The 11,472-nt window shown below is 57.9% G+C and overlaps 2 protein-coding genes across 7 annotated transcripts in view; both read right to left on the bottom strand.

The window, feature by feature from the left end:
* Positions 1-7,850, bottom strand: part of LOC121023781 (solute carrier family 22 member 20) — a 27,384-nt gene extending 19,534 nt beyond the window's left edge. Inside the window, exons 1-6 of one of the 3 annotated variants that reach the window (XM_040465882.1) lie at positions 6,966-7,850; positions 6,787-6,890; positions 5,186-5,340; positions 2,645-2,813; positions 2,013-2,136; positions 1,028-1,143 (exon numbers count right to left, since the gene is read on the bottom strand). In XM_040465882.1, coding sequence (XP_040321816.1) covers positions 1,028-1,143; positions 2,013-2,136; positions 2,645-2,813; positions 5,186-5,340; positions 6,787-6,890; positions 6,966-7,340 — 1,043 coding nt within the window. In that variant the 5' untranslated portion in view covers positions 7,341-7,850. The remainder of the gene's footprint in view (positions 1-1,027; positions 1,144-2,012; positions 2,137-2,644; positions 2,814-5,185; positions 5,341-6,786; positions 6,891-6,965) is intronic. The other 2 variants (XM_040465881.1, XM_040465880.1) reach the window with 2 other exon arrangements.
* A 1,223-nt stretch (positions 7,851-9,073) lies between these two features.
* Positions 9,074-11,472, bottom strand: part of CAPN1 (calpain 1) — a 28,330-nt gene continuing 25,931 nt past the window's right edge. For all 4 annotated transcript variants that reach the window (XM_040466175.1, XM_040466171.1, XM_040466173.1 and 1 more), the window contains exons 19-22: positions 11,269-11,347; positions 10,565-10,681; positions 10,188-10,246; positions 9,074-9,862 (exon numbers count right to left, since the gene is read on the bottom strand). In XM_040466175.1, the coding sequence (XP_040322109.1) occupies positions 9,836-9,862; positions 10,188-10,246; positions 10,565-10,681; positions 11,269-11,347 (282 nt within the window). In that variant the 3' untranslated portion in view covers positions 9,074-9,835. The remainder of the gene's footprint in view (positions 9,863-10,187; positions 10,247-10,564; positions 10,682-11,268; positions 11,348-11,472) is intronic.

Genomic DNA, 11,472 nt, shown 5'->3' with positions numbered 1-11,472 from the left:
AGGCTCTGAGCCATCAGCCCAGAGCCCGACGCGGGGCTCGAACTCACAGACTGCGAGATCGTGACCTGGCTGAAGTTGGACGCTTAACCGACTGCGCCACCCAGGCGCCCCGGTCCCCTCCCATTTTTTAAATCAGCTCCTTATCTGAGGATTTGCCAGCTTCCAGTCTGTGCCAAGGGGAACGGATCGCTTTTGTATTTTTACCCATTAAAAGAAACTTTTTTTTAATGTTAATTCATTTTTGAGAGAGAGAGAGAGAGAGAGAGAGAGACAAAGCACGAGCAGGGGAGAGGAAGAGAGAAAGGGAGACACAGAGTCTGAGGCTGGCTCCAGGCTCTGAGCTGGCAGCACAGAGCCCAATGTGGGGCTTGAACTCGTCAACCGCGAGATCATGACCTGAGCCAAAGTCAGACGCTTAACCGACGGAGCCACCCAGGCGTCCCTGTATTTTTATCCTTTTTACATCTTCAGGCCCATCTACACAGCTGCTGTGACTTTCTTCCTGCTCATGTGGCAAACTCCACAGCCATTTTGTGAAATCCCCCTAAATGCCATTTCCTGCATGAAGCACTCAGCATCCCCAGCCAAGAGAACTGTCATAAGGACGCTTGTCATACCTCATAGACATTATTGTTTCCCTGTCTGTCCCCTTCTAGACCCACAAGTGTTTTTCTAGAGTGGGACACTTCCCAGAATCTCCTGGAGAGCCCCAAGGGCATATCAGGATGGGACAAGGCGCATTTGGGAAAAGCTGTGTGGGTGATTTCAACAGATGGCCCTCCACCAAGGTGAGACCCACTGCCCAGATTTGGGGTCCCTAGGTCAGCCCAGATGTCTCATCTATGACCACATGTCAGCGCCCAGCAGAGGGTCAGAGGACCCTAGAGAAAGAGTATGAAACAAGATTGAATTCACAAGGCTCACCTGCCTGTTACGTTAACAGTATTTAAGAACAGACTTTGGAAGTGGGAATAAAAGGCATGTCCCGGCCTCAGGTCAAAGACTTGGGCTTGAGCGCATCACCTACCAGACCACCATGAGACAGCACGTGATCTTTCGGATGGCCGGGGTTCGGAAGAGGTCCAAGACTGAGTTGGAGGGGCAGACACTTGCTATTTCACTCTGGATGTAGGAGCTCACCACCTGGGCAAGGAAAGGTTGATCAGCAGAAGGGAAGGATCTGGGATCCTATCTTCCTGCCAGGAGTCCCTTCATCTGTGGAGAGGAAGGTCAAGGTTGAGTTCTCTGGCAAGATGGTCAGGGGTAGGGGTTTCACGTGGCTCTGCCACTCGCCACCGTGTGTTCTTAGGCAAACGACGTGAGGCATTCAAACTTCAGTTTCCTTATCTGCTACAGTGACAATTAAATGAGATTATGGGGGCACCTGGGTGGCTCAGTGGGTTGAGTGTCGGACTCTTGATCAGGGTGGATCAAGCCTGCTGAAGATTCTCTCTCTCTCCCTCTGCCTCTTTCCCCCACTCGTGTGCTCTCTCTCTCTCTCAGATTAAATAGATAAATAAATAAATGAAATTCTGTACCTTAGCATGGTGCCTAGCACGGGGCTCGATAAATGGTACTTAATTTATCATAACTGGTGACTGTCTTATAAATGGTAATTATCTTATGAGGGTATTTGTAATACATGGTACTTTTATTATTGATTCTTCGATAATTTCATTTTATGATTTCTATGTTAATGTTTTCATTTTATTTTGTTATTGTATTTAAGTTTCAGCCAGGCGTCGATGGGAATGGGGTCCCCCCGCCCCTCCATTGCATAGATGGATGGCCTGATCAACAAAGCAGTTAAATTATTTATCTCGGATCACACAGCCGTTCGATGGCAAATGTTTTGGCCAGACTGGAACTTATCCTACTCTACTTATTCTGCCGCCTCTCCACCTGGATGGTGGACGAGTCCTGGGAAGCTACTAAATCCTGGTACATCTTGAGGCCGGCCAGCAGCAAGATTAGAAATGGTTCCTACTCTTCCTTGCACCCTTGCTGCCCACCTCTTTGGTCAGCCTTTCCCCTTCCTCCGTTCTCCCATTCATAACAGCCACCTTCCGAAGGTTCTCCACAGCTAGCTGGGACTTGCCATGGAGCAGAAGCCATCGGGATGACTCTGGCAGCCACCTGTGACCGAAAGAAGGACGAAGAATGGCAGCGTTGAGCGGAACCCAGTCTCCAGACCCAAGTACACCTTCGTTCCCCTTCCTTCGGACCCTGAAAGGTGACCTCTCCTGCTGCCTGCTGAATCCGGAAGACTGGGACATGCCAGCTTGCCGTTTTCAGCGCGCACCAGACAGGGAATCCCTGAAGGGCATCTAGTAACTTCCACACATCCAGTTTTGAATCTGGTTCTGACGCTGGTGTGTAGCTTAAACGAGGCACGGGCCCTCCCTGGGCTGTGCCTCGGTTCCCCGCTGGTTGTGAGTTGCAAAGGAACCGATGAGGCAAAACCGCTGTAATATTCTGGAGCCCCACGCTAGTGTAAGGGATTTTATTGGAGCTTCCCGATAAGCCACGGGCCGTACCTGTGAGCCCACGGCCTCCACAGGCATCGACCCTCTTTCGTGGGTCACTGCATACCCCAAACTTGTCATCCGCCCCACGCCCCACGCCCCTCTCTGTCAGGACATACCAAGAATAGAGGAAGAAGATGAGGAAAGGAACAGAGACAGCAAACTGTAGCCACCGCCAGGGGCGGATCACGTATGCCACTCCGGCCAGGATGAGCTGACCCAAGGTAAAGGAGTACCCCAGCAAGACCCCCGCCACGGTCCGGCCCCGGGTGGGCATCCACTCCACGACTGCAGAGAAAAGCAGGACAGGATCAGTTGGGACTCATAGCCCACGGGGTTGTCTCATTCACCTGTGCCCTTTATAGGGACTCTGTGGACACCTGAAATTTTTCCCGAGATCTGCTGAGACACAGGGAGCACCAAAGAATCAGACATAACCAATAAAACCACAAGGATATTAGGAAAAATCAGGGCAGATTTTTTTTTTCAATCCTAGAGTCAGGAAAAGCTTTTCTAAGAAAGTCACAAAACCCAGAAGCAACCAAAGGGAAGATCAACAAAACTTGAGTCCATAAACACAGGAACGTCTGAATATAAACAAACACAAACAAACACCATGAGCCAGGTCACAAGGTCAGCAAACACAGGCAAAGGAACAAAAAATTTGCAACTCAAATTACAGATAGAGGGTGAATTTCCCTAACATTGGACCGGTTCCTACAAATCAATAGGAAACGGAAGAAAAGGCAAAACAAACGAACAAAAAACAGGCAAAAGATGTAGATGGTTGGTAGGAAAGGAAATAGAATGGCTCTTAATTACATGATTGTTTTGTAAACAGCAAAACTTGGGAACAACCTACAAGCCCATCTATGGGGGACTGGTTGAATCATGCACGCTCGCAGAAGGCAACCACAACAGATTAACGAGGACACGTACTCCCCGTGAGCAGCCAGCTCCTGTGTCCATCGTGTGTCCAGGCCATCAGCAAATCCTGTTGCTTCCACGGGCAGAATCTAGCAGAACCCCTCCCGCTTCCTCCTGCTACCCCCTGGCCCAAGCCCGTCTGCAGCCTGCTGACCGGCACGGGAGCCCCGGAACTGGCCCCCACGGGGATCCTGGCAAATGCTAAGCCAGATCCTCTCCGCAGCTCGGGATCCTCGAGTGGCCCCCGTCTTGCTCAGAGTCAAAGCCAAAGTCTTGTAAATGGCCACAGGGCCTAAGGGTCTGTCCCCCAACTCCCTGACCTCATCCATCACCACTCCCCTGCCCCCTCCCCACCCCGTGCTCTGCTCCAGCCACAAGGACCCCCTCCTCTGGAAACCACTAGAAACACACACCCCTCGGGGTCTTTGCCTGGAATGTCCTTCCCCCCAGATAGCGGCAGATGCCCTCCCTCCCTCTTGCGAGCTTTACTCAGTGACCCCTCTCAGTGAGGACTTTCCCTGGCCACTGCCCCCTTCCTCTGCCCCCCACCCCAAGCTTATTTCCTTTGTGGGCTTTAATTTTCTCCTGTAGCACTTATCACTTTCCAACATACTATATAATCTACTTATTTGTGTTTCTATCTTTCTTCCTGCACAAGAGCACGGGCTCCACGGGAGCAGAGATCTGCCTTGTTTGTTGCTCCATCTCTGGTGCTTAGAGGAGCATCAGGTACACAGCGGTGCATGTATGTATGTGGGGAGGGGTGTGTGCATATGGGTGCATGTGCATGTAGGGGTGTGTGTGTGTCATAGAGGCGATTCTAGCATGAGATGGGCCATGCATGTCCATTCCTGCCTTCAGATCCCACGGGCTGTGGCTTGACACCCCATCCCGAAGGCTGAGGCGAGTGGGCTGGGATTTGCTGGGATCCTGAGTGAGCTCGTGCAACCTTCGATGTCCTGATTCAGGGAGGGGGGCTGTCAGGTGCGCCGGCCTGGCACCTCCCGGTTCTCCAGCCCCAAGATCTCCCCCACCCTTGAAACAAAAGATCCATTCCGTCTTTGGCAGCCGTCTGGATCCCTCAGACCCTCCCTGAGCCTGTCCCGGGAGCAAACTAAGTCATCAGCAAACACAGGTGGCTAGCCTGCATCCACCGTGGGTTTCCTGCTGCCTGACAGTGCACCGGGCCAGAGCCACCGGGAGCTGCCTGAAACCAGCCTGGAGTGAGGACGTACCCTGTTACTTAGGCCTGGGTGGGGGGGCGGAGAACGTTCCCACTTGGCTTCCAGGGCGTAAGGTCTCCACCATGGCACTGTGGAGTCATCACCTTTGCGGCCTGGGTGAATCCTGCCCCTTTGGAGCCACATAAGCCCCGCAGCCTTGGGGGCCACTGTATCTCACCTCCCTTCTGGGTCCCCGCCCTGAGCCCACAACGAGTCTGGCATACAGTAGGCGCTTACTAAGTGGTTATCGTTGACTTATTCACACAGGAAATAATTCAACCCTCTCAGCATACAAGTGGGCAAATCGAAACCCCGGGTCCACAGCTCACTGCTGACAGGGCCGTGGTTGAGAGCCCAGGTCACCCAAGAACCCCGGGCTGGGAGTTCTGAGTGGAGGTTACTGGGTGAGACTCCCAACACAACACAACAGGAAAGACTGCACTAAGAGGGCGGCCATCCCCCCTTCCACGAGCCCCCCTCCCCGCCAGGCCCCTCCTCGGCCGGACTCACCCAGGGAGAGGGAGTTGAGGATGATGCCGGAGAAGGTCATGCCCATCAGGAACCGGAAGACACAGTAGGCACCGAAGGAACCGAAGTATGCCGTGGCGGCCCCCGAAACTGCCAGCTGCAGGTAGGACCAGACCAGGGGGCCCTTGCGGCCCAGCCTGAGCCAGGCGCCGGGCACGAGGTTAGGGTCGGAGGTGGCAGCAGCAGGGAGGGCAAGAGGAAGTGCCCCCCAGGCCCCTCCCTCATAACAGAACATCCGCTGGGCCCCAGGCCCTGGAGGCAGAGGTTGGTCAGGGAGGGAGAAGCGTGGTGTGGAAGAAAACCGAAGCCGCAGAGATGTATTTCCTCTTTGGCCCCTTCACTCGAGGAGTATCTCTGCCCCCCCCCCCCCAACCTCCTAATCTTCAGGCTTAGGGAAAGGCAGGGATTCTGCCAAGGTCCAGAGGCAGGCGCAGCAGGTGGGGAGAGGGTCCCCTGCGCGAACTTCTGGCTGGCTGGAGGCCTCACCCCGGAACTCACGGGCCACTGGGAGCAGGACCCCCCGGGGTCATCTCTTCACGGAAACTGGTCATGTTGGGGAGGCCAGGGTGGGTTGGGGCCTTGTCACACCACAAAGGGGTCAAAGGTCAGGGTTCAGGGTAGCAGGGTTATCCCAGTCTGGTTCTGACACTGCCCCGTTTGTTCACTGAGGGTCCAGGGTCAGAGTTTTCTAGCTGGGCTGGGAGGGCCGCAGGCCATCAAGGGGCGGGCAACATTTCTTCTCCACACACCCCATGATACACTCACTCATTCAGTCATTCATTCTTTTTGTGGGGGAGGGGGAGAGAGAGCGGCCCCCCCCCCCCCCCCAGAGCGAGAGGAAGACACAGACTCCCGAAGCAGGCTCCAGGCTCCGAGCCGTCAGCACAGAGCCCGACGCGGGGCTTGAACCCACAGACCGCGAGATCATGACCCGAGCTGAAGTCGGACGCTTAACTGACTGAGCCACGAACGCGCACCGGGGAGGGCTCTCTCTAATGGAATACGCAGAGGCCTCGAAGTGAAGACAAAGCCGGTCACAGAAGCATGCGTGGGGTGGGCCAGCATTTGTATAATGAAGGTGGGACACAGCAGGTGCCCACGTGTCCACGTTGGCTTAGACTGAATAAAGTCATAAACTATCGCTGGTAGGATGCACAGAAACCAGGCTGCCCTCTAGAAATTACTGGACGGCGGGGCAGGAGTGGGAAAGGGACACGTCCCTGCATGCTCTCTCCTACCTTCTGGAATTTTGAACCGTGTGAATGTGTTATGTATACACAAATAAGCCTCAATAAAGGAACGTTAGGGGCACCTGAGTGGCTCAGTCGGTTAAGCATCCGACTTCAGCTCCAGGTCAAGGTCTCACGGTTCGTGGGTTCAAGCCCCACGTCGGGCTCTGTGCTGAGCGCTCGGAGCCTGGAGCCTGCTTCGGACTCTGTGTCTCTCTCTGCCCCTCCTCCACTCGTGCCCGGCCTCTCACTCAAAAATAAATAAGCATTAAGACCTATTTTTTAAAAATACAGAAAAAAGAAAAATTAACAAAGAGGCTCAGGTGGCTGGGACCCTCCTCCCTAAAGGCTCACCTGTCTGCGAGGCCACCAAACACGATGGCGCCCACCAGCACGCCGGCCATGTAGATGGACTGAGCGAGGTCGCGGAGGGGGCGGGCCTCACACACCAGATCCCACTGCAGGGGAGAGAGGGACGCTCCAGCCTCGGCCTCGGGCAGCAGCCCCCTACCCCGCCCCCGGCCCCTGCTGACCTCCATCACGATAGTGGACGGGAAAACGCTGCGGTCATAGACCCAGCCGTCCCTGCAGCCCTCCGTGGCCGCCCCGCGGACAGACGTGTTGGGGCTCAGGAGGGCCCACTGAGGCTCCTTGAAGCGCCGGCATGGCTCGGGGTCCCCCAGGCGGTCCAGGGGTACGACGGCCCTGAGCCAGGCCCCCGAGTCGTTGGTGGCGGCCGCAGTGTGGTTGGCGGGGCCTTGGCAATGGTGGCGAGGCACGGCAGCCGTGAAGTTCTGCAGGAAGTTGTGACAGGCCAGCAGGCTGCAGGGCAGCAGCAGCAGGCCCGTGTAGACGAGCTGGAAGCGACCCACTCCGCCTAGGCGGTCCAGCAGGTCTGTGAAGGCCATGGCCGCAGGCCTGGCCTACGGCCCAGCCTGCCGGGGCCTTATGTAAAGGACGGGGCCCTGGGAGGTGGAGGAACAGGCCCGGGGTCAGGACCGCAGATGCCCCGTGTCTGGCAGGTCGGAGGGATCCAATTACACCTCACAGGAGGCCTCGAGTGTCCCCAGGTCTGCAGGCCCCCCGCCCCCCGGCCCTTTGTCCTCGTTTCTCTTAATCTCACTTCCCAGTTCGAAGACCAGGGGTCCCAGGGCACCACCTCACAGCGCACTGCCCACCACTCAGGTCTGCAGGCCCAGCCACCGGTCCCCTGCCTTCGCCAGGAGGACCCCAGCAGTAAATGTGGCACCATCACCACGCTCCCCTTTATTCTGGAAGCCTTTGTGAGGCATCCTCAAGAACCCGATTCCAGCCTCGGCACATGGGATCCAGTCCCTGTCCCCCAACCCTCAAGAAGTCAGGGGCTGGCTGCACAGGAGAGCCTGAGGTGGGGGGCCGGGGGAGAAGTCCTTTAAAAATGCTCATACAGGGCAGGGGCGCCTGCGTGGCTCAGTTGGTTAAGTGTCCAACTTCGGCTCAGGTCATGATCTCATGGTTGGTGAGTTCGAGCCCCGCATCAGATTGAGCATGGAAGCACAGAGCCCGCTTCAGATCCTTTGTCCCCACCTCTCTCTGCCCCTCCCCAGCTCATGCTCTCTCTCTCTCTCTCTCTCTCAAAAATAAATAAAAATTGAAAAAAGAAAAAAAAGTTTGAAAATGCTCAAACAAGGCAGCCAAGGGGAAGCCCTGATCTCCCTGCCTCCGCCCCAGGCACTCAGCCCCAGGGTGGGGGTTCGTGAGGGGTTAGGGCCGCCAGATCATCCAGACCCTTAGCATTCCAACCGTCTCATCAGACAAAACCCAATACAGAGAACTAAGAGGGCGGGGCCCAGTGCACCTGCCCTCCCAGCGCTCGACCTGGCCCTCTCCCAAACCAGCCCCGGCTCCCAGGAAGTGATGGCCACTCCCCTTACAGACAGGACGCCAAGGCCCAGGACCTGGTCTAGGACTCCCAAGGACAACACACAGGCTCAGGACAGTGGGTCTGGGCCCTGTGCCAGCCTGTGGCAAGCAGTGTCCCAAAAGTCTGCACTTGGGGCTCCACCTGGGGCTCTGAGGGCAGCTCCCACCTCCGACCCAGGCTCTGTCAGCCTCTGCCCTGCAGATGCTATCCTAGTTTGTGGCTAACCCCCGGTTCCCCCCCCCCCCCCCCCCTTCCCACTCTGTCTCCTCTTCCACCCTCACTGCAACCCACCCTTATCTATGGGAAGAAAAGCCAGGACCCCAGAGGGGCTGGGGCGGCTTACATAAGCTGCAGGTGTCTAGGTGAAGGAGGCTCTTGTACGCTGGGAGCTTCCTGGGAGGTCAGGTTTGTGCTCAGCGGGAGTCTGGGTGTCAGCCAGAGCCTCACAGGCTGGAGTATACAGGGAGGGCAGGGACCGGGCTGTGAGGAGGGCACAGAGATTCAGCAGAGTCACATGGGACCTCAGCAGTCTGGCCCCGTCCCTGCAGCTGGGGCCCCATCCCCCCCAACGTCCTAGATACCCAGTACTCGGGCAGGGGTGCGAGCCCCCAGGGTACTGGGGAAGGAGAGAGCGGGCGGGCAGGGGTGGTGTGAGGTCCTGGGCTGTCCCTGAAGATCAAGGCTTGCTGATGCCTTCCTGGGCAGCAGGTTTGGACAGAAGCACGCTCCAGAGACAGATGTGGGGCCTTTTCCTTTATTGTTTGGGGTCTCTCTGCATGGAAACCCGAGACCCCACCCCCACCCCACACCCAGGTGCCTCTGGCACCCCCGTTACTGGTACACCGGTCCCTGAAGAGTCCCCTTTAAAATCACCGATATAAAAAAGGAGGGAGCGAGGGAGGGAGCGCCTGACCACCCCTCAGTCCAGGTGACTCCTGGTCGGCAGGTGGGGCAGGGCTGGGGGGCAGGCCACGGAGGTGAGGGGCACTGGCTTCTGCACGGGGGAGAACAGGCATTCCCAGCCCCAGGAAGAGGCCTCGGCTGGGAAGGGCTTCCGCACATCTAGACGGCAGACTGTGCAGAGTTAGTGGTTATGGTGTAAAGTCTGCAGGTGAGGCCGCTGGGTAGGCTGGGTGGGTGCCCTCTGGCTGCAGCGAGGGGAGAGGACACGTCAGGATGCTCGGAGGCCGGGGGGCCGTCAGCTCCCCTGGCAGCCTCATCCTGAGGCAGGAACAAGCGAAAGTGGCCTTCCTCGTTTGGCGACGGGAGGAGCGGGGGGAGTCCCTCTGAGCCCGTGACCGGCGAAGGCAGGGAAGGCCACGCGGCTCTGCGCAGAGCAGAGGAACCGTGGCAGCTGGGAGGTGAGGGGACAGGAGGACAAGGCCGCCTCCTGCTCCAAGGAAGGCACTTGCAGCTGGTGTGGCCCGGTGCGGCATGGCGGGAAGGCATGGCTTGGCAGACGAGGGAGAGGAGCACGGCGAGGGGACCGGAGCCCCTGCCTCATGCAAACATGGTCAGCTGTAACCACTGCCGGCAGAGAAGGGCAGAGAGAGAGGTCAGCCAGGGACAGCAGACACGCCCAGTCCAGCCCCCTAGCCCAGGGGCCACCGTCTCTGGCGAGGGGCACTTTCTTACCTCCTCTACCCCTGGGAGACCAGGGCGCAGACACCCACGAAGACCTCCAGGGGCCCCCCACCTCCCTTCCCAAGACCCAGACACCCCCACCCCATCCCATCCTTCCAGAGGCCCGCCCTTTGGGTCTGGTTCTGAGGCCACAAGTTCCTGCCCCAGGTGGGTAGAAAGCATCACCACCCGAATACCCTCCCCCGCCACGGCCAAGGGAAGCTCCCACCTTAAACAAGTCAAAGGTCACCACCCCGTCGAGATCTGTGTCCAGAGTTTTGAAAAACCCTGCGTTCAAAAGAAGACGTTTTGGCATTGGAAATCAGTGGGACATTCGTGCAGGACCACCCTGCCGCCTGCCCCTCCCCCCACATCCCCACGGCACCCCAAGCCCTCACCTGTCACACTGGGAAGCAGCTCTCTCTGCTGTCCTCCCCCTCCCCTACTGCCTTCCCCCCTCCCCCAGTCTCCCGACTCGGCCTTCAGGTTCCCAGGTACTTCGCCTCTCTGGGACACGCCATGGCACACAGGTCCCATCTGTAGCTGTCATTCCCATCAACTTATGGGAGACAGAACCAGAGGCAGGAGCCAGACGAAGACACTCACGGAACATGGTCTCCAGCCGCACCAGGCAGCACACGAAGTTGTCAAAGTCCACGGCCAGGTCGGGCTCCGAGTAGCGGGTGATAATGAGTTCATACAGCTTCTTGTTGAGCTTGAAGCCTGGCCCAGGAGAGTGCGTGAAGGCCAGGGAAGCAGGGCCAGGGAGGGGGGCTGGGGCCTGGGCAGGGTGAGCCCACCTGAGTAGGGCCAGGAGCTGGGTGCGGGGGGCGGGGGGTGCCGGGCAAGCAAGTGCCAGTCCGAGGGAGCGGGAGCCCAGACCGCTCCAGGGAATCAGCGGCCAAGGAGGGCCCGGGGGTCCAGTTTTGTTTGTGCCGAGTGCCCTGGCCTCATCCTGACACGGGACTGTGAAGATGAGGCCCGCACCTCTCTCACTAGAGGCTCTGGAGCCCAGCTCCACTTCTCCTTGGCTGTGTGGCCGCAGGCCAGTCACTGTCCCCAATCGTGCTTTTCTCCGGGCGCAATGGAGACAGTAAAAGACCTTATCCCCGTTAGGCCACAGTAAGGACACAAGGAAGCGCTGATAAAGCACTTAGCTCAGTAGTTCAGTAAGAAGGCAGGAGATGGCTGTTACCGCCACACCATCACCATCTCCACCCCGGGGACAGGGCCGGTGCCGCGGGCCGCCACTCTGGGTAGCCGCAGACAGGCAATCGGCCTTGGGCCGTCTGCCTGGGGACAGGCCTTACCCGCAGACTCAATGGCCATCCGCATCTCGTAGGCACTCATGCTGCCCGACTTGTCCAAGTCAAACTTCCGGAAGATGGACTAGAGTGGGGAACAGAGGGTGAGGGCCAGGCCGAGGGAGGCACCCAGCCCTTCCGGCCCACCCCAGGGTGGGGGGCTGCTGCGGGTGGAGGGCAAAGACCCGAAAGGTGGGCCGGGGGCTGGGG

Source organism: Herpailurus yagouaroundi, unplaced genomic scaffold, assembly GCF_014898765.1.
Source record: "Herpailurus yagouaroundi ecotype Mexico unplaced genomic scaffold, PumYag 569, whole genome shotgun sequence".
Classification (NCBI taxonomy): domain Eukaryota; kingdom Metazoa; phylum Chordata; class Mammalia; order Carnivora; family Felidae; genus Herpailurus; species Herpailurus yagouaroundi.
Note: the sequence above shows the minus strand (reverse complement) of the source record. Positions and strands in the feature narration are given on the sequence as shown.